Source organism: Ooceraea biroi, chromosome 4 (genome assembly GCF_003672135.1).
Source record: "Ooceraea biroi isolate clonal line C1 chromosome 4, Obir_v5.4, whole genome shotgun sequence".
NCBI lineage: Eukaryota > Metazoa > Arthropoda > Insecta > Hymenoptera > Formicidae > Ooceraea > Ooceraea biroi.
Window position 1 is genome coordinate 5,067,017 of NC_039509.1, and position 26,345 is coordinate 5,093,361.

The 26,345-nt window shown below is 37.6% G+C and overlaps 1 protein-coding gene across 3 annotated transcripts; it reads left to right on the top strand.

Annotated features, from left to right (window-relative positions):
* Positions 1-550: 550 nt before the first annotated feature.
* On the top strand, positions 551-26,345 carry LOC105286176 (LHFPL tetraspan subfamily member 6 protein). Of its 3 annotated transcripts, none has more exons than XM_011350924.3 (6): positions 551-2,810; positions 9,126-9,244; positions 14,125-14,300; positions 15,094-15,189; positions 18,509-18,755; positions 23,511-26,345. In XM_011350924.3, exons 1-5 carry the CDS (start codon positions 2,721-2,723, stop codon positions 18,640-18,642), a joined length of 615 nt encoding a protein of 204 aa, XP_011349226.1. In that variant the 5' UTR covers positions 551-2,720; the 3' UTR covers positions 18,643-18,755; positions 23,511-26,345. The 3 variants fall into 3 exon arrangements, with proteins under 3 accessions (XP_011349226.1, XP_011349227.1, XP_011349225.1); XM_011350923.3 differs by having other exon boundaries at positions 1,204-2,810; positions 15,091-15,189; XM_011350925.3 differs by lacking the exon at positions 18,509-18,755 and having other exon boundaries at positions 555-2,810; positions 15,091-15,189.

A 26,345-nucleotide genomic window follows, 5' to 3' on the forward strand; every position in this document is an offset into this window, starting at 1 on the left:
TTGTTACTCTGACAATACCGGCGAACTCCTAGCAATTTTAACAACCGAAAAATCAACACTGTGACAACCAACTCCCTACATATGTCCCCTACATGTTTCAGTCGTACTCCCCACTGCGAACACTAGAAAGGTTCTCTATTTTTTAAAGATCCGATGCGTGGGGTGTGTCACATGCATTCCGATCCAGGAGGTCCCAAGTTCTAGCAGAAGCAGCAATGTTGCCCAATGCTTCAAATCAATATACGTGTGATTGGGACATGTGTACTTGTATTGATAAATAAGTTATCATTGAAATTATAGGGAAATTTTATAATACTAGTATATTATAAAACGAAATTGTTTTTTGCAAAGTTTTACTTTGTATTATGATTTCAGAATTTTAGTCGGCATTTTAGTATTTTAGTCAACAAGAATCATTATATTTATTGCCTCATTTCAATATATTCACTTTAAAATCTTAGTTTATAATAAAACTTTCCAATTGTTCTTTTTGTTCGACGAATATCCATTTTGCTAGGAACAGAGCTTTACACCGTACTTTAAACTTTCCAATTACTATCTCACGCGTAACAGACAAAAATAGTTGAAAGGTCTGTTGCATCAATCGATATGTCATGATATTATTAACGAGCGGTGGTACTAGGGCGCGTGTAGAGTATAAGCCCTCAATTATTTTGGCCTAGCGTATGACAACTGAAGCGTCCAGTCCTTCATCCCTAAACTGATACGCCGGGGACTCTGTTAGGATCCGTCCGTTACTCTATCGATTGGGTACTAAAAAAAACATGATTAATGCCAATGTAGCAGCGAGAGAAGGATGAACTCCGTCATCGCGGTAACCTGCACGAAAAATGGGCGATAAAAGACAATTCTCTCGGATCACATCATGTGCTTTTTGGTTGACCACATATTGTATTTATCATGCCGGAAACTCCTGACAATGACGATTACCAGAGCGTGTTTGCCATGAGTATTTGATCTCCATTAACAAAGGGTCTGTTTGACAGTGATTCATACACGTGTACGTAGCGCACACGGACACGCACACACGTACGCGTGCATCTCCCGTGTATGCTCGCCAGATGTCCGAGTGCGGGATGCTGCGTCGCGGCGCTCTGTCCTCCCACACAGTGCGGTCACGGGGTGGCGCGGAGCAGTGCGACGTGGGGCGATCTGGCGCGGAGGGAGACGAGAAGAGAGGAGGAATGCGCCGAGAGTGGAGAACGGAACCGTTCAGTCGCAGCCACGAAGCGGCGCCGTGCGCGACTGATGACGACGACGGCGACGACGACGCCGACGCCGACGCCGACGCCGACGTCGAACACTCGCGCACACTTCTTTTGCTCTCGTCCGCGTCGCGTCGGCCGTCTCGTCTCTGTTCATCCGAACTCGGTGAACACGTTCGTCCAAGTCGAGTTGAAATTCAATTTCAACCGGGAGCACCGTTGGCCATCCGAAGCCGGACGACCGCGCGATTTTCCGTATTTTCACCTCGCAATTTCACCGTGAGATCTTCCGCGTCGGGAGTGCAGTGCCTGTCTCCGAAACGGACCGTCTTGGATGGTACGACGTGTGAATGCTTTATTGAGTTCTCGCCGAGAGCGAGAGCGCAGCGTGGGTAGCGAGCAACGGTGGTGGTCGAGTCTATAATTAACCGGGGACGACGCGTTTGGCAACTGAACGAAGCACGATCCTTGCGAGAAGCAGCTGCAACGTTTGGGGACGACTCTCGATATGAAACCATCTCTCGATAAATGAACAATGACATACGAAAAAGTGAGGGATGCAGTTGGCAGTTACGGACTCGTCGTTGGACATGTTTCAACAACCTCCCGCTGATCTCTCGATCGATCAGCTAGGATCAATGATCGATACGATGTAGTAACTTAGGAGAGCAATCTTCGGGATACCTGCCAGAGGATTACCTCGACGAACGACGTAAATTCCACCGAATAACAAATTTTTCATAATAAACTATCCTTGTCGGCACTGTGACGGTATAAAGTGAAGTAGATCGAGCGTGAAATTTATATACAATGAGTGAATTGTGCAAACTTTTGGAAGAATAACTCTGTCGTTAATTTCCCCGGACACAAGTACGCGAAAATCCCCTCAGCCTCTCGCTTCGTCATTATCCGATATCGATTCCCCGGAGTCTCATCGCGCGGTAAGAATTAGAAATAACCGCGAGGCTTAGTCAAAGGAGCGTCCGGGTGATACGCCTCAGTCACGTTTCACGAGTGTTGCGATCTCGCGGAAGCTGAATTAACGGTGACGCTACACCGGGAAGCGACACAGAGGACTCGGGGATGATTGAAGCGCTCGAGAATTTAAACTCGGGGAGAATGCGTCGCAGGCATGCCCTGATCCGCGATTAGGACGTCGATCGATCGCGAAATTAACGCCCCACGAGCATCAAACGAGCCACGACGGAACTATCAATACCCTAATAAACGTCATTCGCACGATCGATGGGGTGCCTTTTGTCAGCCATGACGTAAAGAGAGCGCGATTTAACGGGAGAGTGCGACAGGTTCAACGTTCGCCGGAAGAGTCGCTGTCGCGGACCCTCGTTGCATGGTCTCCCATACGTCTCCCGTACGCCTCGAGTGCGGGTGCGTCGAAATTCGCGGTCGCGGCATCCTAGTACCGTTTACGCACGAATGGAAGATGAACAGCCGTGCGTGAGGGTGAGAGGGGGACGCTTTTAAGCCGATGAGATGACAGTGCTGTGTGCGTTGTGGGCTACTCTGTCCACCGTAGCCTCGATCCTGGCGTGTTCCGGTTTTTATTTGCCTTACTGGATACAGGTGACCACCTTTTTAATCTTGAATAAGATGCACCAGAACTGTCCTTCCTGGTTTTCCTTTCCCCGAGTTTCCTTGCGTTGAAACTACTCCTGTAGATGGTAGTATAATTGAGTAATCTGTAACGAACTTTTATACCTTCGTCAAATTGCCGATGATAACGTTTTGATCGTTACTAAACCGCGCTTAGATGGCTCGCTTAGATGAAGACTGACATTAAATGTTTCCTCCATCGTTAAATCGATTTCTCGCTATCCCGCGGTACATCGCGGGGCGCTCAGAGATGTTTGATGCGTATTAATGTGCGACATTAATGGAGCGATAAAACAGTGTATCGATACGAGAATAATTCGTTGAGGATCAGGTATAGCAGGTATCAAAACTAGCATTATTACCAATCACGATCGAATTTGCTTTCGCATTCGTCCGCGATGATGATGCGAAAGGTTGCTTTCTACGCGATTGGCAAACAACTACGATAACTTTTAGTTAACTCAACTGGCAACTTGTAGAATTATGCTTGACGAGCGCGCGAAACTTCGTCGTAGCGACATTTCTTTGTATCATAACCATACGATTATACGATGTTATTCTCGCGTCTGTGCAACTTTGCCAAGGAGTCATTTCAGATTTTGTATGATCATAGTTCGCGCATGTTCAGGACTTTGATCCCCGTGTACACGTGTATACATGTACACGACGACTGCACGGAGATACGAAGGGAGTCGTTCTGCTTCCCTTTCGAAAGGGCTATTTTCCTCATCATCGATGAATATCGACGGTTTTGATGACTCTGATAACTTCATCGTAAAACGATTTAACGTCGTAATAAGACTAGCAAAATTTGTTCAAGCTCAACAAAATATCAATAGTCTTACACTGAGAAAAATAATCTAATCGGATAATCAATTATTAGGGGTGTGATTTAGTTTTGAGGGTTTTTTTGCTCAAAAACGCATGTATTTAAATATGATAATGAATGAATACCTTAATCAAAATATTTTCCTTCGTTTTCTATCACTTTTTCCCATCTTTCTGGCAAGAGATGGATTCCACCACGATAAAATCACTCTTCTTTTCAGTTGATCCATTCGTCGACGAATTTTCGCACTTCTTCCAAATTATCAAAGTGTGTATCCTCTAAAGCGTGTTGCATCCACCGGAACAAATAATAATCGCATGGAGCAATGTCCGGAGAATACGCGGGGTGCGGTAAGACTTCCCATTCAAGCTCTAATAGTGTTTGTTTCACTGATAACGCAACGTCAGGTCAAACGTTGTCATGAAGAAGAATCACTTTCCGTCGTTTACTCGCAATTGGTGGTCGTTTTTGGTTCAATGCTTGCTTCAACTTGTACAATTGGTGTCAATAACGATCAGCCGTGACAGTCTCATGCGGATTTAACAGCTCATAGTACACTATCCCACCAAATACAGAGCATTACTTTTGAACCGTGAATATTGCGTCTCGGAGTGGATGTTGATGGTTCGTCTGGATCCACCCATGATTTTCTGCGTTTCGGATTATCAAAATAGATCCACTTTTCATCCCCAGTAACAATCCGAGACAAAAGACTCTTCTTTTTTTGCCTGGCGATCAACGAAATGCAAATGTTCAACCGGTTCGCAATGGCACTTTCCGTTAATTGATGTGGAACCCATTTCCCTTCTTTCTGAATTTTTCCCATTTCATGTAAATGTTTGGTAACTGTTGTACGATCAACATTTAATGCTTTGGCAAGTTCTGAAGTGGATTGTGTTGGATTTTCGTCCAATAATGCTTGCAAATCTGCATTTTCAAGCTTTCTCTGGTTGTCCCGAGCGTTCTTTGTCCTTCACACGTCTTAATTGATGGGGCAGAATCACCATAAGTTTCCACAAGAATTCTATAACCCTCAGCCGCAGTTTTCTTTTGATTAAAAAACAAAAGCAACGTATGTCGAAAATGCTGTTTCGGAAGTTGCATTTTTACGATGATATAAACACGACTGTTATTGCATCTATTGCTATAATGCTACTAAATGTCATGGATAATGTCAACACTGTAAGAAACAACAGTTATCGGAAACAGCTATTGGAACAAACTGACACTACAGCCATCTGTTGCAAAACCCTCAAAACTAAATCACACTCCTAATACATAGTAATAAACAAAGATATATCCAATTAAATTGTATTAAGACAAGAAGATGATCGGACATATCCGATGAAGGTAACCGGATATATCCATCATTTAATCGGTTAATCATTTAAACAAAATTAACAATCGGAAACACTATTTTATCGATTTAACCGATGGAAATTTTTCTCACATCAGTGTAAGAGCTTGCAGAAGATTTTACAACGAAACGTACAGGAATTTATTTTGAGTCTCGGATAACATATATTGTGTCTTATGAGAGATATTAATGTGGTATATCCATGTTAACTATAGCATGATAGTTCACACGCGCAAGAAAACGGAATTTTTATGCATATCTTGTTGTATATGTTCTTATTGAATTATTTTGAACGTAATGCATCCTCAAACGTTCAAGTGTCAGTCTATTTACGATGCTTGAGCTATTCATTGGGATTCATTAGACTAAAACTCGCAAACTCGAATTTCAAGACTTACCGAGATCGAGTTTCGAGCCATGAGAGCGGCGCAACAGCTCTTCTCCAATACCCATCTCCATTAATCTTCGATTCCTGCCGCGTAATTAAGTGTAATCCGATTATACATGTATCAGTATATTTCAATAAATTAGCTAGAAGTGCCGCTGATAGAGTCTGCTTCCAAAAGTCTATAAAAAATAAATATATAAATAAATATATAATTCTATAAAAAATTCGAATACGAAATAACGGATCTTTTTCATTGTAAAGCTTTATTGCAAGCTCTAACGCTTGAAATAAAATTGTAATGTTATCCAAAGATAAAGTTACTTATATGTGCTACTTGCGTTTTCATTTTCACATCGATGTGTTCGTGCACGAGATGTGAAATGAGATACGAAGATGGAGTCCGCGACAAAGGAAGCGAACCACGGGAAAAGCAGTGGGAAAAGAGCAACTTGGAAATAAGAGAAAGCAGAGAAATAAAAGAGGAAGAAAAGGTCGGCAAAGAAAACGTGGAGAATCGAACAAGCTCGGGTCGTCTGACAAGATAGATCGTAGAACGGCGATAGTAATCGGATTCTTCGTTCTAAACGACGAGTGAAACAACAAAACTGAGACCTTAGCTCTACAGTACGCGTGTCTCAATACAAGTTTTTGTTACAGCTTGTAACTTAATCAGAAGTTTAGCGATTTATTAAATAAGAGAATTTGTAAACAAATGTTGCATTATGATGTAACAGATATGATACAAAAAATATAAAAAGATACAGCTTAATGCTCTAACTAACTGCACTATGCATTATTAAAACTTACGTTAATTATTAACGAATTGCTAAAACTAATTAATTAATAGATGCTAATAAAAATCATTGCTAAAAATTAACAACAGAATGCGTATAGGTTTCTTAAATATTATTTTGATAATTATACAATTCATACAATCAAGATATTATCATACAGGATGATATACATCTCTCATTTGCGTTGTGTAGCGAAATATATTCATATAATTGAATTATCTCAATTTAGCTGTAGCAGGCGTTGTCAACAAGTGTAACAAAGTCCCGTTTGCGACGCGACACAAAATTTCGATCCTCAAAACTTACCGAGACGTTCGTTACGCGTACAAGATTCTTGAACGAGACAAGAATGCTCCGGGCACCAGCAACTTGAAAGAGGCAAGTTGATGAGGCGAATATCGTCGGGTAGGCAACTTTGTGCGCTTCACACGACTACTTGCCTTTACCTGGACCTGATGTTGCTGCAGATTCAATGTAGTTTGCAAACGAAGTCCCAGTCACGGCCAAATTGTTCATATTCTCCGCGTCACGAGCGGAACGCTCTTGAAAAATAAAGTTCCGTTTTTCAATTATACAGTTAAGAGTTTGCGACTTTTTCCACTTTGAATCTGTTCGTGTCCTTTCGCGGCATTCAACTCCATACAAACTTTTTTACTACGTAACTTTGCGAATAGGAAAAATTAATTGCAATTCTATTCTTTAAAAGCTTATTATTAATTTGAATTATCTCCGAAAATTTGTTGTTCAGAATTAATCTCTCTCTCTTCTTCTCTCTCCTTCCTTCTTATTTTATAACCACATCCTCTTTCTTCTTGTGTTACAAGAAAATACCTCCATTCTTCATTTTTCATCCAGTTTAATTAACGGATAATATTTCTTCTTAATATTTACATTTTATTAGCGATTTCTGTTTTCAACATTCATTATATCATCCATATATGAATCTACTTTAATGTTCTTAGATTTATGGCAGAAGTTAAGTATTCTCTTAATAGCTTACATTTTTCTTTGCCACAAATAAAATCTCATGAGAATGTCGGTGTGAACCTAACGCCCACCTTAAAAAAATAAAAAAATCGTTTATATAGGTACCTCGTTTGTACCCGTTTGTACCACATCTCGTTTCGTTTGTACTCAAAGGATTATAAAGTTAGAGTGGATGAAAAAAACGCCAGCGCCCAACTTTAAAATATTTGAAAACGGCCAACGACATTCAAAAGAGCATCATTTGTAACCGTTTGTACCTTCTTCTAAATCGTTTGTACTTCAAGAGAACCGGAAGTGCAGACTTTCCAAAATACATCCAACAGATACGTTCGTTATTTTTTGAGCTATCTGCTATTCGAAAAAGCATCGTTTGTACCTCTTTTCAAATCGTTTGTACTTCAAAGGGTTCGGGAAGCACAGTATCGAGCTTCTTTAATTATTAAGGGATGGTGCTTTTAAACTAGTCATTATGCGTGTAGTAATACATGATACACGCATAGTAATACAGGATAGACGTGATGGAATTAGTAATTGTGGTTTTTCTTATATTGTGTGCGTAAACTGCTCACAGTGCACGTCATTCATATTTCGTTAAAATATTCATGAATATTCTTTTCTTTTATATAGTCTTGTGTTTGACATTTTCTTTACTGTCGTTTTTAAGACTTTTAATTTACTAAACATTCGCACTTGTTACAAGCATGATTTTGAGTCATCATCTCAAGAGTAATATCATCATACATACATAATATCATCCATCACGATACATTTAATATGATCATGAATAAAAATCAAATGGCATTAAGTTTCGAAGAGCATGGCGACCAAGCTGTTGTTTCACTGCGACTGATTCAACACTGATATTTCGTTAATTTAAAGAAACTAGTTAGTAGATAATACTAATAAGATTGCTACAAAAAAGTCTTCCTATTAGCAATATTTGTAAAACAAACGCGTATGGCATAATAGCGTCAACTTGGTCCGTTGATTGGATACAGTTAAGTGCGCATCTGACGAATATTCAAAATTCTGTTTTTGAAAAATAAAACTTCGTATGAAAGAATTGTATTACATTTTCAACTTATATTTTCACACGTAGAATTATTTTCTTCTATTAGTATTTTATCAGCTACTGGATATCCTGTACTTACGATATCTGAAGACTTTATTTGTAAAATCGTAATGTGTTTAACTTCAATTTTGCACTTAACCAAGGGCTCCTACTACGATTTCTTAGTAAGGACAAATGTGAAAAGAAATTAATTCAATGGAAATAGCAATTGGTAAAAGGCGAGAGAAAGAAAGAGAAAGCTTATTACGATTCCGTTAGACAGCTACGTTATATTTTTTTTCTTTCGTATTAAGAGAAGCAATCAAAAGCATTCAGACCAGACGGTGAGGTATTTTCCATTTCTTTGGTACTATGTAAAATCTGCTAAGAAGAGAAAAAAATTTTCCTCGCTCTAGCCATTGCCTCGCATATAAATGAATAGTATGCATGTCGTATTCCAAACGTTGCTGCATATTCGAAGTAGTAGCTAGTAAGTTTTCATGTCAAAGAGCAAATTTAGATAATATTGACATTATTTAGATAATATTGATGTCCATCCATTTTTTATTTATACTGTAAAACGTGTACATTATATCATTATACATTTCGCAATATATTTTTGTTCAATCAAATTTTATCCTAAACTCAGGAAGATTACGTTAAAAAAAGGAAGATGAAGTTGTTAAATTATTATAATAACATTTGCGAGCTCTACTTTATTCTCGCCAAGTTTTTATTATAACGTAATTGTAAGTTTGGTCTAAATTGTAATTAAGTTTATGGTTAGTGAGCCTCTTTGACTCTAGACTTATTATAGAAGTTGGTGCGCTTAAACGCAATAGCGTAACCGTCGCATTTCCGTGGCCTTGTATGTTTCAGGGACGACTACTGGGGAAAGCAGACGCGTATTTCAGTTCCTTTCGGCGTTGCAACTACCCGCGAATCAGGGCTCCTAACACCACGCCCGAGATAGTTTACGAGTGCGCGAGATACTCCAGGTACGTTTTCGTATTCTCGTATTAATGTATTCCCGTATCAAAGAGGTGAATGCGAGTGTATTCTGTGCGAGCGCTTACGCTTTTCGTGGAGAAGGCAGGAGCGATGCGTGCTCCAGATGCTTCTTGCACTGCGCGATATTTTAAAGAACAAACGTTCATGAATGTGCTTTGTTATTCTAGCAAATTATCGCAGATTGAGTATAATATTTTCAACTATTTTCTCATCATATGTTAAACAAAAGATTTTTAATAATTTCTTAACTCAATACATTCTAATTCTAAGAGATAGCATAATTCTGATAATCAGGAAAGCAAAGAATTTGATAACTGCCATGGAAAAAATATGAAAAGTTATTAAACAATTAGGAGCTTAAAAAACGAGCATTTATTATAAATTACGTGGCGTTTCAGTAAAAAGAAAAATTATCTGATTAAGGAGATTTCACATACATTCGATCCAGGCGTGAATGATATTTAAAATTCAGCGATAGTCGGGTTAATTTGAGTTCGCGAGACGCGAATCCGAATAATTTCAACCGAGCGGTGGCTCATATAATTCGTGTCGTGCGCGGCCGGAATAATTCTACAGAATACTTGTGCAGGAATCGCACTCGCGCGAGAAAACGAGACGTCGCCGATGCTATAAAAACTTTCTTCATGAGCTACGACAGTTCTGCCGCGCTCACGATTGTAAAAATCGCGGTGGCCGGCGGCATTGAAACTAAAGCACAGTCATTAACAAAGGGAATTATAAAAAGCAAGAGAACAGATAAATGATCCTCTTTTTGCGCGAAACGGGAGATTATATGGAATATCATGTGTTTAACTAGAATGACTGCGCAATTGTTTTATTTAAATAAAAGGAACATATCTCCATGCATATTAATGCACGCATTTTTAATTTATTTGTCTTTTACAATTATTTTAATAACTTACATTAATTGTATAACATTTCAACGAATTCTGAATATTCTGAATATTCTTTTACGTATAAATTATGAAATTTAATATTAATCGTATAATCATTTGTACATGTTTTCGGAATTTATGTTAATTGTATTTATCTGTGAGGGGAATAGGTATAACAAACTATAATACAATAATTCTAAACTGTATTATATATTTAAATAGGTGCCGATTACATTAAATAGTTTACATTGAACACGGATTGAAATAAATATTGATAATATTACTAGTAATTGCGATAGTATCGATATCAATGCAGCTAATTAAGTATATGTCCGTTTATGTTACAGCATTAATATTAATGATAATGGGAGTAACAGTTACACGTAAATAACAGTGTGTGCGACCGTGAGATTAATCGGATCGGATGCATATTGGACGCAAAGTATTATGAGGCATTTACAATGATGTGCATACTTTTTGTGAATATCACGTTATCCAGTATTGCAGTGAAATGACGCGCGTCAAATCCCTGTATTCGCCGTGCGGAATCAGTGAAAGCGTAAAAAAATAGAAATTGGATATTGGGAAATTATTTCGCATCTGTAATTATCGTCCATTATCGTCTACAGCATGTACTGGAGAGAATTTGCGATAGTCGTAGCCGAAAATTTTACTCACAAGACTGTATGTACATGGTATATAAATAATTGTAATGTGCAACTTCCATCTTTTTCGTTATTTCACAAATTTATCAATTCGTTCAACAGTCCGTGCTCGTACACGTTGATGATGTTGCACGTAATTTGCAACACTCTGCACGTGGTTGCGAGAATAATTTATTTCAAGTTTAAGGTGATCCTGGAGTGACTAGTGAAAAGTATTGCCAATTGCACACACACATATACAAAAATTACAGTTGAAATGCTTTTTATAAAACTTTCGCAATTTGTACGCACAAAATTGCGGTTGTTTACAATCGGGATAAAATAAAGGAATATTCTTGCATGTATGTATAAGTATGTACAAGATTTTCATTTATACTATTCTTTTTTATTACACTTCTAAAGTCACTTTGAAAAGCTTCATTATATTCCTTTATTTTATCCCGATTGTAAACAACCGCAATTTTGTGCGTACAAATTGCGAAATTTTTATAAAAAGCATTTTTTTGTGCAAATGGCAGCACCATCGCGAAAAAATCCCCTAGTCACTCCAGCATCCCCTTAATGAGTGCTCGAGTAAATATGATATAATTGAATTATGCCTGTTAAGTGTCTTTCGCAAAGTCAGCACAAAGATTGGAAATTTCATTGCTGTACATGAGGTATAATAGACAATGGTAATAGTCGGTTTAGAGATATATTAAAAGCAGAGAATTGTATAGAATTCGTTCTATCACCTTAGTTCATAACATCACGTATAATAATGGAAAGCGGATAGAAAGTAAAGTTAACACGCGTACCATACACTAGTTGACATATCCCTCCCCTCCCACGAAGCATTTATTAACGATTCTATACTGAAATCAATAAATTAACCATTTGAATGCCACTAGTGTTTGCGGAATATGTGTCAAAAAGTCTAGAGTGTAGAACGACACAATCGCGCTTCTACGCTTGTGTTTTATATTGAAATGTATCAAGTTATTCTGCTTCTTTATGTTTTCTTGTAATAAACATTACGAAACGAAAAGTTCCGATTTAGTAGTTTTCTTCAAGTTGTAACACTAATGCGTTGCGTACTACCAATGCGGTGGCATTTTTCAATATTTTTTTCACTTTTCAACAACATGATCGTGTTGCATTCAAGCGGCTAAAAGAAGAATGCGTTACGGATAAAAATGTCAAAACTCTAACGCATAAATCTTATAATTGCTTTATTTATAATATAAAATATAGTTACTATCATAAATTTATATATATATATATATTTTTTATATTTTTATATAGATAAATTGAGATTATAAATATTGCTATAATATATTTTACGCTCTTGTACCTTTGAAAAGTTTCTCTATAAAGCGTACTTCTCCCATTGAGAATATCACATGGCGAACACGAATGCTGACAATGAGTCATTCGCAGATTAAATTTCCGGGCACACTCTCTTGCGTGAGATTTCACGGGCTCTTCGTTACAAAAAAACGATAAAAATGTATGTTTTTCGCGCATGTGTCTCTGTAATTTAATTTTCGCAATTTCGTACGCGTAATATACATATAAATTGCAGTATGCGTAGTAGGTCGATCAGTACTTCAACATTAGCTAAAGAACTGCCTAACAGTAAATTCGCTCGATTTTTCGATATAGTGTTGAGCGAAGTTTTCGATAATCTTTATTTCCTTAATTTGAATATTGGATTCTTTGCGAAATTTAATGTTTTTTTATTTCTGCCACGTACATAAACATATACATACACGTTATTATAACCGTAATATAAAAGAATAATATAGTAGAAGTGATTTTTGTGTTCTAGCAGCCGTGCAAACTGGACAAACCGAAATGATATTTGTTTCAGTACCTGATTTTCAAAACTGTCAGGTACAAAAAGCGATTTCCCGATTGACCAAACAATCGATAGTACAATCGTACGCGAAATGCGTTACTGTGACACCCCCATTCCTCCCCTTTAAGCGGCGCAGGCACAATAAGTGCTAATAGCAGAACCGCTCTCTGCAAACCAGGACGATTCGATAGTTCCATTTGTGTCCATGATAGGCCCGCAAACGTTGTCTCTCGGCGTGGAGATAGACCAACACGAAACTTGATCGACATCGATCGTTTCGTTGTAAACTTTACAAAGGAACTTTCAAATAATCCATTAAATAGCGGAATCGTTTAAACTCTACCTAAACACGGAACACGAAGAGCTATCCCAACTAACTGACATTACTCAACAACTAACAGGTGATAGTCGTTGAAGGGGCAGTTTTCGAAATACATGATGAACGAGGAACGTTTAACTTTGCAGCATTCGTTACGATATATATATTGCATTTTTTCGAAACAAAAAAGCGAAAAATACGTTATTTTACGTCAGAATGCACGCGACGAAAACATATATTGCATTTGGTTACGTTTAACGGCTGCAAACTTTGGAAAGCTAAAAACGGATAATACGATAATTTTACTCAGTGGTATCTCTGTCGAAAAACATTTGCATAGAACGGAAAATATTCTGCGTACCTACGATTCGTATCCGTATCATCCATCCATATCATTTCGTATCATTCTTTCATTTTTGGGCAATCCACAATGTCGCGAGAGTTGATTCTTTACTTGGGATATTCAACATTACATTTTCTAGATTGTTTTTAGTAAACCTTCGCATTTTAAAAGCAGCAAAAGTTAGCGTTTAAAAATTTGCGTTATGATGAAAATGCAAATAAAATAATATTATCAAGTTTCTAATATGTGCATTTATACTCACAATACGAGAAAATTGTGCAAAGCAATAACTTAGTTTAACTTTGTTAACTTAAATCTGCTCTGAAAATTTTAATTTATTACATACATTGAAATTCAATATTCAATGATTTCATGTTTAAAGTTATTTGTAATATTAGTATGATGTAATTCGATTGTAATGCATGTTCCTTCATTTTGTAAGCAGCGATGCGCTAATTTCATCGTACAAATTGCGCATATTAATATTGATTAGATCATGTGTAACTGTGCATTAAACAACTCGCATACCATTCTGCATCGTTTGAATTGTTTCCATTATAATAAAAATTTCGTTAGAATATTCGACGTTTGATAGTTGTAATAATTAATAAATTTTAATTGCAAAAGATAAAGTTTTAATAATAATTGTAATAATTAATAAATTTTAATTGCAAAAGATAAATTGTTTCATCTCTTATAAATATATCTCCTGTGGAACAAAATGAAATTTTCTATTGTCGAGAGTCGCGAGACTCTTCTTTAATTAGGTATTGAATATTGCACTTTAATTGATGGCTATTGCAGTTTTTGGGACATACCGAGTGCCTGGTGGCAGGCGAGTACCGTCACGATGGGAATCGGCGTCGCGATCGCAGTGATTGGGGCCCTTACGCTTCTGGCAGCGGCATCCTCATTCCTGCCACACATTCTTAAGACGCCGAAACACACGAGGATTCTTGGTTCCTTGCAGTTGCTCGCTGGTGAGTGTCATAAGCGCATTTCTGCTAAATTCCTGACTAAATGTCATGGTTGCGATAATGCTCATGTGCATAGTTATCATTAATATTACTTGTGAAAGAGAACGATACTCTCTACGTGTCGTTGAAATAAATAAAACGTAATACAAGCTCTCTTTATCCACTGTGGAAAAGTTATGCAACTGTATAAAAGTCATGAGTCATCCGTTCGTCAAATTGTGAAACAAATGTAGCGAGGATCGATGAGAAACTCAGATTCCACGGCGAAAATAATGAACTGTCCCCGAATAAAATAGATATCATAGCGACGTCATCCTTCTTCCAGCATTGACGTATTCCATTTACGCGCTTCAAGTTAGTTCGTTGTTCTCGATTTGCTTCTTTCCGCGTTCGAGAGTCGCTTTCGAAAAATGACAGAGTCGCCCGCGGGGCTTCGTGCGACATGATCGATGCGAGAAAAAGTTGGGGTTCTCGCTGATACTGATTTCTCAGGAGAAAAACGCATTTGGCACAATGTTAAAGTCACAAAATCCGTGACTAGCTTCTTCAAATCACTCGTTTTTTCAGTGAACGATTCTGCAATCTAAAACATTTTTCATTCCTCACGTTTGTACAGTAGTTCTTAAGGAAATTACGTATTATATTACTTCAAAACTATTATCACTGTTGATAGAATAAATTAATGAATAAAGAATTGAACGTAAAAATGTGTAAATGACTTTTCGTCAATAGCTTCAATTTGTCTATGAAGTTTAAGTATAAATGACACACTATTTTCACTTGTTTGTTACAGCAGCGATGATATGCGGCGGTCTAATAATGTACCCGATAGGCTGGGATAATCGGGAGGTACGGGAGTCCTGTGGGAAAGGGGCCAACGTTTACAATCTCGGTGAGTATTTCTCGTTTTCGACATCTCTCGGGAATTTTCAGTGCTCGTACATGCGTATGCAGTAACGCAATGCAGGTGAAGGAAAGTGCCGCAAAGTACAAGACGAATGGTGTCGGAACTTAATTCTGGCGGAATGCTGGCGCGAGTTATCGATCTAATTCGATAACTAATTAATGCTCAACGGACTCACGCGCACCGGGAGTTGCACCTTAGTTGCTCGTTTCCTAGTTTAACGACGTCTTCAAGAGAAATTGCCGTTTCGATGTGACGCGGAGAAATTCGCGAACGTGTGTCTGTACGTGATTACTCTTACAGACGACAACGACGACGACGACGACGACGACGACGACGACGACGACGACGAACTCGGATCGACGATGGAAGTTTCCGCATTTTCGCAGGCGAGTTCCCGGAGCGTTTTACCGAGCACTCAACGACCTACAGCCATTCCGAGACTTTACGTAAACCAGTCAAGACTTATGGCTCTTGTAACTTCGTGGGGTGCGCAATCCACATCTTGCTGATCTCGGACGTAGTTCCCGATTTCCCTGTAATTTTCCAACGCTCGTAACGATCTGATTCGACATCGACGATTTACATATTTTCAATATGCCAGTGATCGGTATTGATTTACTGCAATGACTGCGAATGCTTGAGTTGTATTTCTGACAGAAAAGTCACGTCCGATAGATTTGTCGCGTAATACAAACCGAAGAAAATGTTTGTCTATAACGACTATGTTCAAAAACAATTTTTAAAATAATTTAAAACCTTTATAATACAAATTTATCGTTATCGATTGACACTCTTCTGGATTACGCAGAAACAATCCAAAGTTATATTTTACATTGACCAGAAAAGGTTTATTATTAAAACATTAAAATTTTTAAATATTTTCTATGCGCAGATATGATCATACATGTTTCTTTTTACAAAACTCCAAAGTACAGCTGAAAATATCCGGATAATAAATTATCCGGATTATCCGAGATATTTTTTATCCGACTACTGAAGTTCGGATCCTTGAACTATCCAGATAATTCGGATTCGAATCCGGACCTTAGTATCCGAATATTCGAACCTATCCGAATCTGCAAATAAATCCGGATCCAGACTATCTACAATAAATTAAACAGAAAAATAATCGTTAAAAGCGTTCTATCTTTCTTCGACATGTAATAAGCAACAATGATATAATGACGTTTTCAGCGTGCCAGCGCCCATAGCTCTATACATAGTGGACAAAAAATCTGGATACAGTCGATTATCTCGTAAACAATGCAATTTTGAAAAAAAGTTTTAGATAAAAATTGTAGCGCTTGAAGGGGGCTAAAATTAATTTTTGGAAAAATTGAATTTTTAAGGTCATATGGTCATAACTTCATATCATCATCGCCATTTTTTTAACGGAGTAACTAACGTTATAAACAATATATGATTCCTTTAATTATTCTGCACATAAAAGTTCCACATTAATACTTTTATGTGCAGAATAATTAAAGGAATCATATATTGTTTATAACGTTAGTTACTCCGTTAAAAAAATGGCGATGATGATATGAAGTTATGACCATATGACCTTAAAAATTCAATTTTTCCAAAAATTAATTTTAGCCCCCTTCAAGCGCTACAATTTTTATCTAAAACTTTTTTTCAAAATTGCATTGATGCCAGTTTGATCCAACCGATTTATTCCTGTAATATTCACTTAGGAACCGAATAACATGGATTATGTGCTTCAGTTGGATATTTGAAAACCTTTGAAGTAGGGCTGTAAATACGATCCGGATTTTCGAATATCCGGATATCCGAATAATTCGTTTATCAAAATATCCGACTACTGAAGTTCGAATCCTTGAATTATCCGGATCTTAGTTTTCGAATATTCGAATCTATCCGAATCTGCAAATAAATCCGGATCCGAACTACCTACAATATGTAATATGCAATTACATATTTCTTTTTAAAGTAACTAAATATATATTATTTTTGCACTAATAGATTAATTTCATTATTCGAAGCACAAAAGTATTAAGGTACAATTGTGAAAAACTAAATAGTTTATCAGATATTTTATATTTTATGTCGAAATATGCCAGAATAAAGTGTAAAATATCTCGTAAACTATTTTCGAAAGTTCCACATTAATACTTTCGAAAATAGTTTACGAGATATTTTACACTTTATTCTGGCATATTTCGACATAAAATATAAAATATCTGATAAACTATTTAGTTTTTCACAATTGTACCTTAATACTTTTGTGCTTCGAATAATGAAATTAATCTATTAGTGCAAAAATAATATATATTTAGTTGCTTTAAAAAGAAATATGTAATTGCATATTACATATTGTAGGTAGTTCGGATCCGGATTTATTTGCAGATTCGGATAGATTCGAATATTCGAAAACTAAGATCCGGATAATTCAAGGATTCGAACTTCAGTAGTCGGATATTTTGATAAACGAATTATTCGGATATCCGGATATTCGAAAATCCGGATCGTATTTACAGCCCTACTTCAAAGGTTTTCAAATATCCAACTGAAGCACATAATCCATGTTATTCGGTTCCTAAGTGAATATTACAGGAATAAATCGGTTGGATCAAACTGGCATCAAAGCGATGACAAGCGGATGGAATATATTTCGATAGTGCGTTCCGTTGGTTAAACGACATCTCCTGCGGATTAAATTGAACTTATTTATGAATTCTGTCAGAGATACGAGTACATGTATAAAGTATATACCTCAAATTGCCACATAGTTCAAATTATTCAAAGCTGCAATCATTCCGACTGAACCAATGAGTGCAGCATACTTTTCCAATTAACATATATATTATTTTAACTATCAATTGAAGACATAGATATGTTCCACTTGGGTCGATGATTTTGGTTATATATTATGCATTATTATTCGATTATTGAATAAAATTCAATTACAATTATCTCATATATATTTATCGTATACGTTATTTTTAATAACAATAAAATAAAAATGATTATAAAGTAAAAAGATTAATTAAAAGCAAAATTATAACAAAATGTTTGCTTTCCTAGCCGTTGCATTATTTGCTAGTAATCCTCTTTCTGCAATCTGTCGCAGTACAATTCCAGAACTATTACCTCTTCCTGATAATAAACTTGTCCATCTCAATTTATTGACCTGCATCGATTGAACCATTGTAGTGCTGATCATATTCAGCCTCGGCACGATGATTAGACTACCGAGTTATCCCCTGGGGGATCCTCGAGGGAGTAGAGATTCGCAAAGGGGTTCATCGAGTCGATGACAGACGGATGCTATCTGTTTCAGGGAAGTGCTCGGTGTCCTGGTCGAGTCACTTGCTGGTCGGCTCAGTGGCATTGCTGATGCTGTGCTTTGGCCTGAGCTTCTGCGCGGCGCGGCACAAGCCGACGAACTCGCACACGGATCCCTTGCGCATTTGACAATCAAGATATTCTCAGTCGATTCACGCCTATGCCTCGCCGAAGACGACCACGACGCTCTCCATCGTGACGGTCTGTTGATCGTGTTGCCTGTTGCGTGCCATGCGCCGTGCGTGAGTATGCGATCCGCCGTCTCTCGTCCATCCGCATAGCCCACCGGGTGCGAAACGGGATATACATATGTCATCACGCATATAAACACCTCGTGCATTTGTGCGGAATCCCGTGTGCGCGCAACGGTATGCACTCGTGCGTACTCGTTGCGGCATGCCGGTGCGACGCCGCGCGCGTTTACCGCGCGTATTACATATATTTTTCAATTCGGACGCGAATGTGCAAATTCCTGCACGATTTCACATCGGTTTAACGCATGGTTTAACGCAAACGCACTTCCTGCGTGACTAGCGACGTGCCCGTCGACATTGACAGATCTCACGCTACGGTCGGCGAGACGTACATATTTTGTAAACCCGTTACACCGCGCGCATCGTAGCATCGATAAACTGAATGATTGATCATTCAAATTTAGACGATAAAAGGGGTAGATATACGAGTTTAGTTTCAGAAAAATTTCATACAACTGAATTTCGATCTCGAGTTCAGAAATCGAAGATTTCTAGACTAGATTCCGTTGCTTTCAGCGCTAAATCAAGTGCCAGAGAAACTTACCAAACGATAGAAATTCGGATAGATTTGAATTGTTTGCCCTCATAAAGAATATTATTTCTCTGTAAAATTTTTCCTTGTATAAAAACGCACATTTGTAACTTTTTCGGAGGTACCTCCAAATAAATGCTTTTCGTTTAAACAACTTTCCGATTAATGTCTCTCTGCGAAAATTAATTTACGAGCTCGATAGAGATTATTATATCACCTCCGTGTTCAATTACTGAACTATTCCTAACAGAATTTACGAATCAATGTGAATCAGATTCACGTGGATTCGCAGGAATAGTTGCACGACAATCTCGAAAGATTGATTAAGCTTTCGTCGGTTAACGCATATCTACCCCCTCGAGACGAACTCTGCGTCTCTGTACATAGCACGCGACCTGCACATGTATGTATGTATGTGTATATATATATACGCGCTAGAAAGAGAGTGAGAGTCCTGCAGTCTTATCTCACACCTGCGGTACGAGAGCGCTGTATTTCCAATTCGGTACCGTAGTAAGCCCTCCAGTTGGAAGCGTCGAAGCAATTGGCAATTCGCCTCAGCGGGACTTTCAGCACTTTCAATTCGTACGGAGAAGCCCGTCCACTGACTCGGGCGTATACATGATGGTGCGAAAGGATCCTGACGGAGCGGTGCGGCGATTCGCTCCTATATCGGGAGTCTGCATTCAGATGCGCTGTAACGATCGCGACGGTCCAGGTGGACCAGACTGCTGCAGACTCCTTCCGAGGAATCACTGTGTTTCCCGCGACGCGAAGCCTTTTCGGATATATCGATCGCTACAGAGCGTTCCGATTCCCTGGAGAGATTTGCACGTTCCTCTTTTACCCTCGTCTCGGAACTTCTTCTCGACGTGTTGTTCCTTTTCAGGAAGTAATTTATCGGTTCGATGATGAGTATCGGTTTATCGTTTCTTTTTAAATTTATCTGGAATGGTTGTTATTGTAGAGATCTAAGATTGTGCTCATATTTAATATTTGTGTTACTTTTTTAGTATACCTTCTGCCTGTTATGTTGTTATGAAATAACAATTTTGCGAGATAACCGAAAATTTTATAACATATGGGAAATTCATATCGAAGATGAATATTCTATGAAACATTAATTTCTGCTCATATATTGAATGGTATGAAGATTGAGAAAATTGGATTTAAGCTAGAAGCGAGTGAGAAATTTAGCAGGTAGCCAAATCCGCGTAATTAAAAGATAAAAGGATCAGGGAAGGCTGGAGTTCTGGGCAAGCTGCGGGTAGTAGTTTATTTGTATCGCGGCTCCTATCTAAAGCAGCCACAGGCCTTCTACTTTGTTCTCTTTTTCAAGCAGAAGAATCAAAAGACTTAGTCAAGCCAAGTAAAAAGAAACGTTTTCTCGCTTAATAGTTGAAGTTTTCATTAACTTCTATCTAATTACGAACGCATTTGTAATACTCTTTAGAAATTCACTCTTCAGAGAGCCGTTTGTTTTTTCTCGCTGAAGATTCGAAGGCGGCCAATACCGCTGGCGTTTGCTAAGAAAAAACCGACTGCCATTTAGTCTCGCTGCACATGATACAGATCCGCGAATATTGAACCATCCTGTACTATCTCAGCTAAAAAATAGCCCGCGGTCGTGCCTGTGCGCATATGAAAAAACGTAATATTCAGAACGCGCACGTGCGTATGTAGCCAAGGTATATGTGTGGCTCCGGCGAAATTCACAATTGCGGGCGCGGTTGAGCTTCACGTGCTGACGGAATGGCGCACAACGCAAACGATAGCGCGCGTTATTCGGTGAAGGCATCGGTATTGGGCGGATAAAAATCCAAGCTGAACAAACACATCGAAGCATGCATCGCTCGCGCTGGTCCTCCACGCACCGCTTACTTCTTGCGTTGGATTAATCGGGTCGTTTTTTTTTGACATACATGCCTACACATGTGCGCATTTTTGAACACGAAATAACGGACTGGCTGTCTGGTTTCTCTCGTTGCGCGACTGATAAAAATCGCTTCACCGTAAATAAAAGAATCCACAGTGATATGATTACTGTTCCAGTTCGCACGTTCCCTCGCTCGCTCCCTCACACACACACACACACGCACATGCGTACACCCTTTTTCTCCCTCTTTAATTCTCTCTTTCTTCGTGGGTTCATGCGTCCGAAATATTCGGAGCGTGGAAATCGCTGGAAATTCCAAAAATACCTCGGTTATCCGTTATTGACGCGAAACGAAGTCACGCCACGTGCGTCGACGTGGCTTTCACAAGCGCAACCTAGAATGCGACCGGCGAAGGTGTCATAAAACTACTGAAAGCTTTTTGCGTTATCCGCTTCGCGGGCTTCAATTTGGATCTCGTGCTCATCAACGTGCTACATGAAAATGCCGGATCCACAAAGTCCGATAAATGCGCCGGGCAAGTTGGAAATGTGCTCTTGGAATAAAGATTTTCCAACAAGATCCGATAACTTGCGCATCTCGGGCCTTTAACTCAATTCACTCGCTAACTTGTGATTCGCTCTCACTAGTTAACTCACTATTCGTACTAGATTTACCGTGTTTTCCTCGAGCTCTGTAACTTTAGGCACCATCGTCCTGCAGTCTCTCGAGCGGAATTTAACAGAGAAAAAAGAAAGATAGAGGGAAAATGGCAAGGAAACGAGCTACCAGTTCCGGATCTATCGATCGATGGGTCGGTTTGCTCGTTCATACAGCGGATGTTCCATTCCCCCGAGAAACTTTCGCGGTAAAGCCTCTCCCGTTCGCGTGCGCATTTTCCAGCATCCCGTTCCTCATTCGTCCCGCTCTTTCTCTCCCGCCCGCCGCCTCTCTTGCCTGTGTCCCGCAAATTCCTCTCTCCTCCATTTTTCGCTACGCGCCGCTTCCGCACGCCGCTTCCCCGATTCCACTTTGCCTCTTATCGACTTCCGCCTTCCTTCCTAACGTAAGAACTCGCCCGACCATTTCTCTCGCGACCACCGATCCGGCCTCACCGTTCTATGCGCCGAAGGTGGGGAAAAGAGATAGCCGGAAAAGCGAGTTCGTTCCCGTGACTAATTGAGCTATCGGTTCGCCGGCGAGAGAGATACGATGGGTCCGTGAGCAAACGATCCAGAAGCACACGAGGAATGTCTCGACAAGCCAACCGTTGTTCCCCTTTCTCCACGTGATTCTTGTGTTTTCCTTCGCTCCGCTCACGAGCACTTATCCTACGACTGGACAGAGCAAGTTGCGACCATTTCTCCGTCTCCATAAATGTACTATCCCGTAACCGGTTAGCCTACTTGGAACAACAATAACGATTGCGAATGAATTCTTAGGTCGTTTTTTTACTCCCTCTCGTCTCCTCTTTTTAATTTTAACTTTGTGCTTTCTTGCACATTTTAAACGCATATGAAAATAAATATATGTTTCTTATTTTTTTGCTGTTTCAACATCATGTCTGAAGTCGATGAGAATCGATTCCGACTTCTTCCTTCTTCTGTGAAACTGTTTCCATTTTATAATTTCTTCTTTTCTACCTATTTTAGTAACGGATAATATGTTTTGTTGATATATTTCATTTTATTTGAATCTCTGTAAAAATTTTGCCCGTTTAAAATTTAACCGTATTTTTACTGCACCAAAAATACGAAAGATAACCGGATCTAGAGTGTTATTACTGTCGCTCTGTCGCGACACATAACGTGAAATAACATGATTACATTCGCATAGTCATGCAGGAGAAAATGTCAATTTCTGTCGCAGAAGTGAAATTTTGACAACTTAAACGATTCTCTCAGTGTTCTTGAAGTTTTTGTATAAGTATCGTGGTCGCGAAATCGTTTACAATGATTGGTATAATAATCGAAATGACGATCGAAATGGCTATCGATATCTATCGATTTTTTCTCGTTATGTTCTTTCTTTTGGGAAAACCTTTCCACGTCATAACTTGAAATAAAGATTTAATCGCCATATGATTAGAGAGAGTCAAATTAAATACTAGCTAAAAGAAAATAACTTTCTAACAAATGTCTAACAAATGTCTAACAAGTCAAAACAAGACAATGTTGCAGACAGATGTTAAATGATAGTAATGGTATAATTCTGTTTCTTTCGAAAATTTGTTTCTAAAAGGATTTTAAAAAAGGATTCATATATATGAAGATATTAAGTACTCTGAATATTATTTCTGAAATTAAATGCATTCGTTTATTAGTCATTGATCCGCAGGACAATCACAACCTGAGCTGTGGATGCAAGAATATTGACGGAGCCGTACTAATTCGTCTTCGTGAAGAGCGACACGCTCTTTGATTAGCTTCTGCCTGTGATCGAACAGCGTAAAGCTTTCCCGCTAATTTGACACTTTGGATGCGCGATCCAATAATGAGGGATATTAGTCGACGCTGTTTCCTGAGCATCTAACCGATCCACGCGAGATTGTAATTAATCCTATTGAATTGTCGATGGCTCATAAGACGATTATCATTGTTGGTAATAAAGAATTTATTAATCGATCGATGATTATTCACCGTGCGCTTACAAGATCTAAAAAAATAATTTTCTGTTAATATTTTATAGGAAAGATTATTATTCATATAAATCCAGCACTAGATTTGACTTTGTTATATGCATATTATACCGAAATATAAAAGTTTATTTATTTATCTTTATTAGTTTAAAAGATATAACATATTGAAATTTTTGTGAAGTTGTGGAAATCATTTATGAAGATGAAAGATATGAATAAAATAGAGAGATTATTACAAATTTTGACTTTATTATATTATTCTATGAATAATAGTGATAAAGAAGATATTGACATCATCCGAAATCGATTTGATTTCTTTTCAAATGTGTTGTTAAATATAAAACTTTAAAAAACATGTATCTTTTTATATGTATTTTTAAATTTAAAAAATGAAACAATTTCTGAAAACTGATAGGGCATATCTAGTTTTGAATATATAGTAATTGTTCGTTTTAACTGGCATCCAAATAAAAGTCTTTTTCACTGATGCGAAATATATAAAAACACGATAAACATGATAAATAACACGTAAAAATATGTGAACAAATTTCGAATACTTATACTATGGAGCGAAATCTCAGTGTTGAATTTATATGATGAATTTATCAATATGACCTTGCTATGGTATAATATAATATATTGCAGCTATAAGCTTCCTGAGTTTTTTTATCTTTTTCATACAATCTGTGACACATCTGAAAGTATACGAAATGCAAGAAAATAAATTAAATAAAGAGCGAATATTTGAAAAGAAGAAAATATCTTTGAAAAGAGCTGTTTTTCCTTTTTTGTTATACTTGTTGTATGATACATGGTCAATAATATCCGAGCGGTTCTTATTTGAAATCAAGACGACGCAAATTACGACAGTGTATGTTTATCGTACTTCCTAACTGTTACTATGTACATTTTCCATCTTTAACATATTCATCGTCGTGACGATCATTGATGGCATTGAGCTTCCTGGTGACTGATACACAATGAATATATTAAAACACATGAATGATATTATAACACGTAATTAGTTGCATTTGCAAGATAATATATACTTTCATAATATTAAATAAGCTTAACAGACAAAGTGCATTTATAAACAATTTGATATTTTTATTTATTAAAATTATGGAAATTATAAAAGGATGTATTACAATAAATCTTAATAATCCAATTAGTGTGAACGAAAAGTTAGCTAAATTACGTTCGGCGGTGAATGTGTTAATCATCAAACCAAATTAGTTACTGAATATTAATCATTTTAACGTATTGTCGCCTACTGTAACTTCATGTTGAAAAATTAAGGACCATGTTAATTCAATCATAATTTTACGTATATCGTAAAAACTCACGTGTAAATACGGATTCTTGAAGAGACCATTTACATCCACCTGTTACATCCACCATTCTGTACAAAAACGTATGCGAGTAGACAAGCACCATAGCATTATCAAGCTGTTTTACGATATTCACCAAGAAGCGAAATCTATAAAATAATATTCTTCAATATTAATATCGATACATGCTTGATTTAGAATCTTATCAAAAAGATTAAGTACTGCATAGTCGAACAATGTAAACTTTATAAAAACTTTTTATTTGCAGAAAACTTAATTTCCTGTCTAAATATTCATTGAGTTTTATAACGTGCTTCATGTTGCAAAATCTTGTCATATTGCTACAATTGATATGTTCCACCATCAATGACTATGACAATTGTTCTCTCAATGTGTATAAATATACTGCCGAAATGCAATAACAATATTTCTCTAATAGTGGTATATTAAACGGATGTGCCTCAAAAAGGACTTTCGTATACATATTGATATACACATTTGTTTTTAAAAATGCGTATTTATTAATATAATTTTCTAATAGCATTACAGTAACAGTATCCGAAAACTTTTTAGCAAAGTTTTTCCAAATTCGAAATCCATAAACATCTAATGTTCTAGAAGTTTTTGACCCAACTGCAATGTTAACTTTATAATCTTTTCTTTTTAATTTTGGTTTTATCAATGAAACTTGTCATGCAATTCTTCTAATAATGTATCGCAACGTCACATGTGTGTTGCGCAGAGTTAAATATTCTAGAACAAAAGTAATAATCGATATTGGTGCCCACATCAACTACATTCGCAGTAGTAAATGTATATAGAATATTTGAAATTCGTAATCTATACGTGCCAGATGTAAAGAATGGTGACGGGGGCGTGCGTCTAATTAGAACTCATGTAAATAGAAATATGCACGTGCATTCAACATGAAGGTAAATAAAAGATGTTTGATATGTAATCCGACACTCAATTAACAATGTCATCTGAAAATTTTTGTTCTCGTAATTGCAAAAGTCAGGCATATGGTGCGTGACATGTAATTTACGATGCAGAAAACATGTTATTATGGTCCTTCGTACTGTCATCTCCACGACCGTTTCCTTGTAAACGACAATTATGTACATAATATTATACGTATTCATCTGATGTAAATGTTACGTATTAATATATTTTATAATAAAAACGAAATCAATAACACAAAAA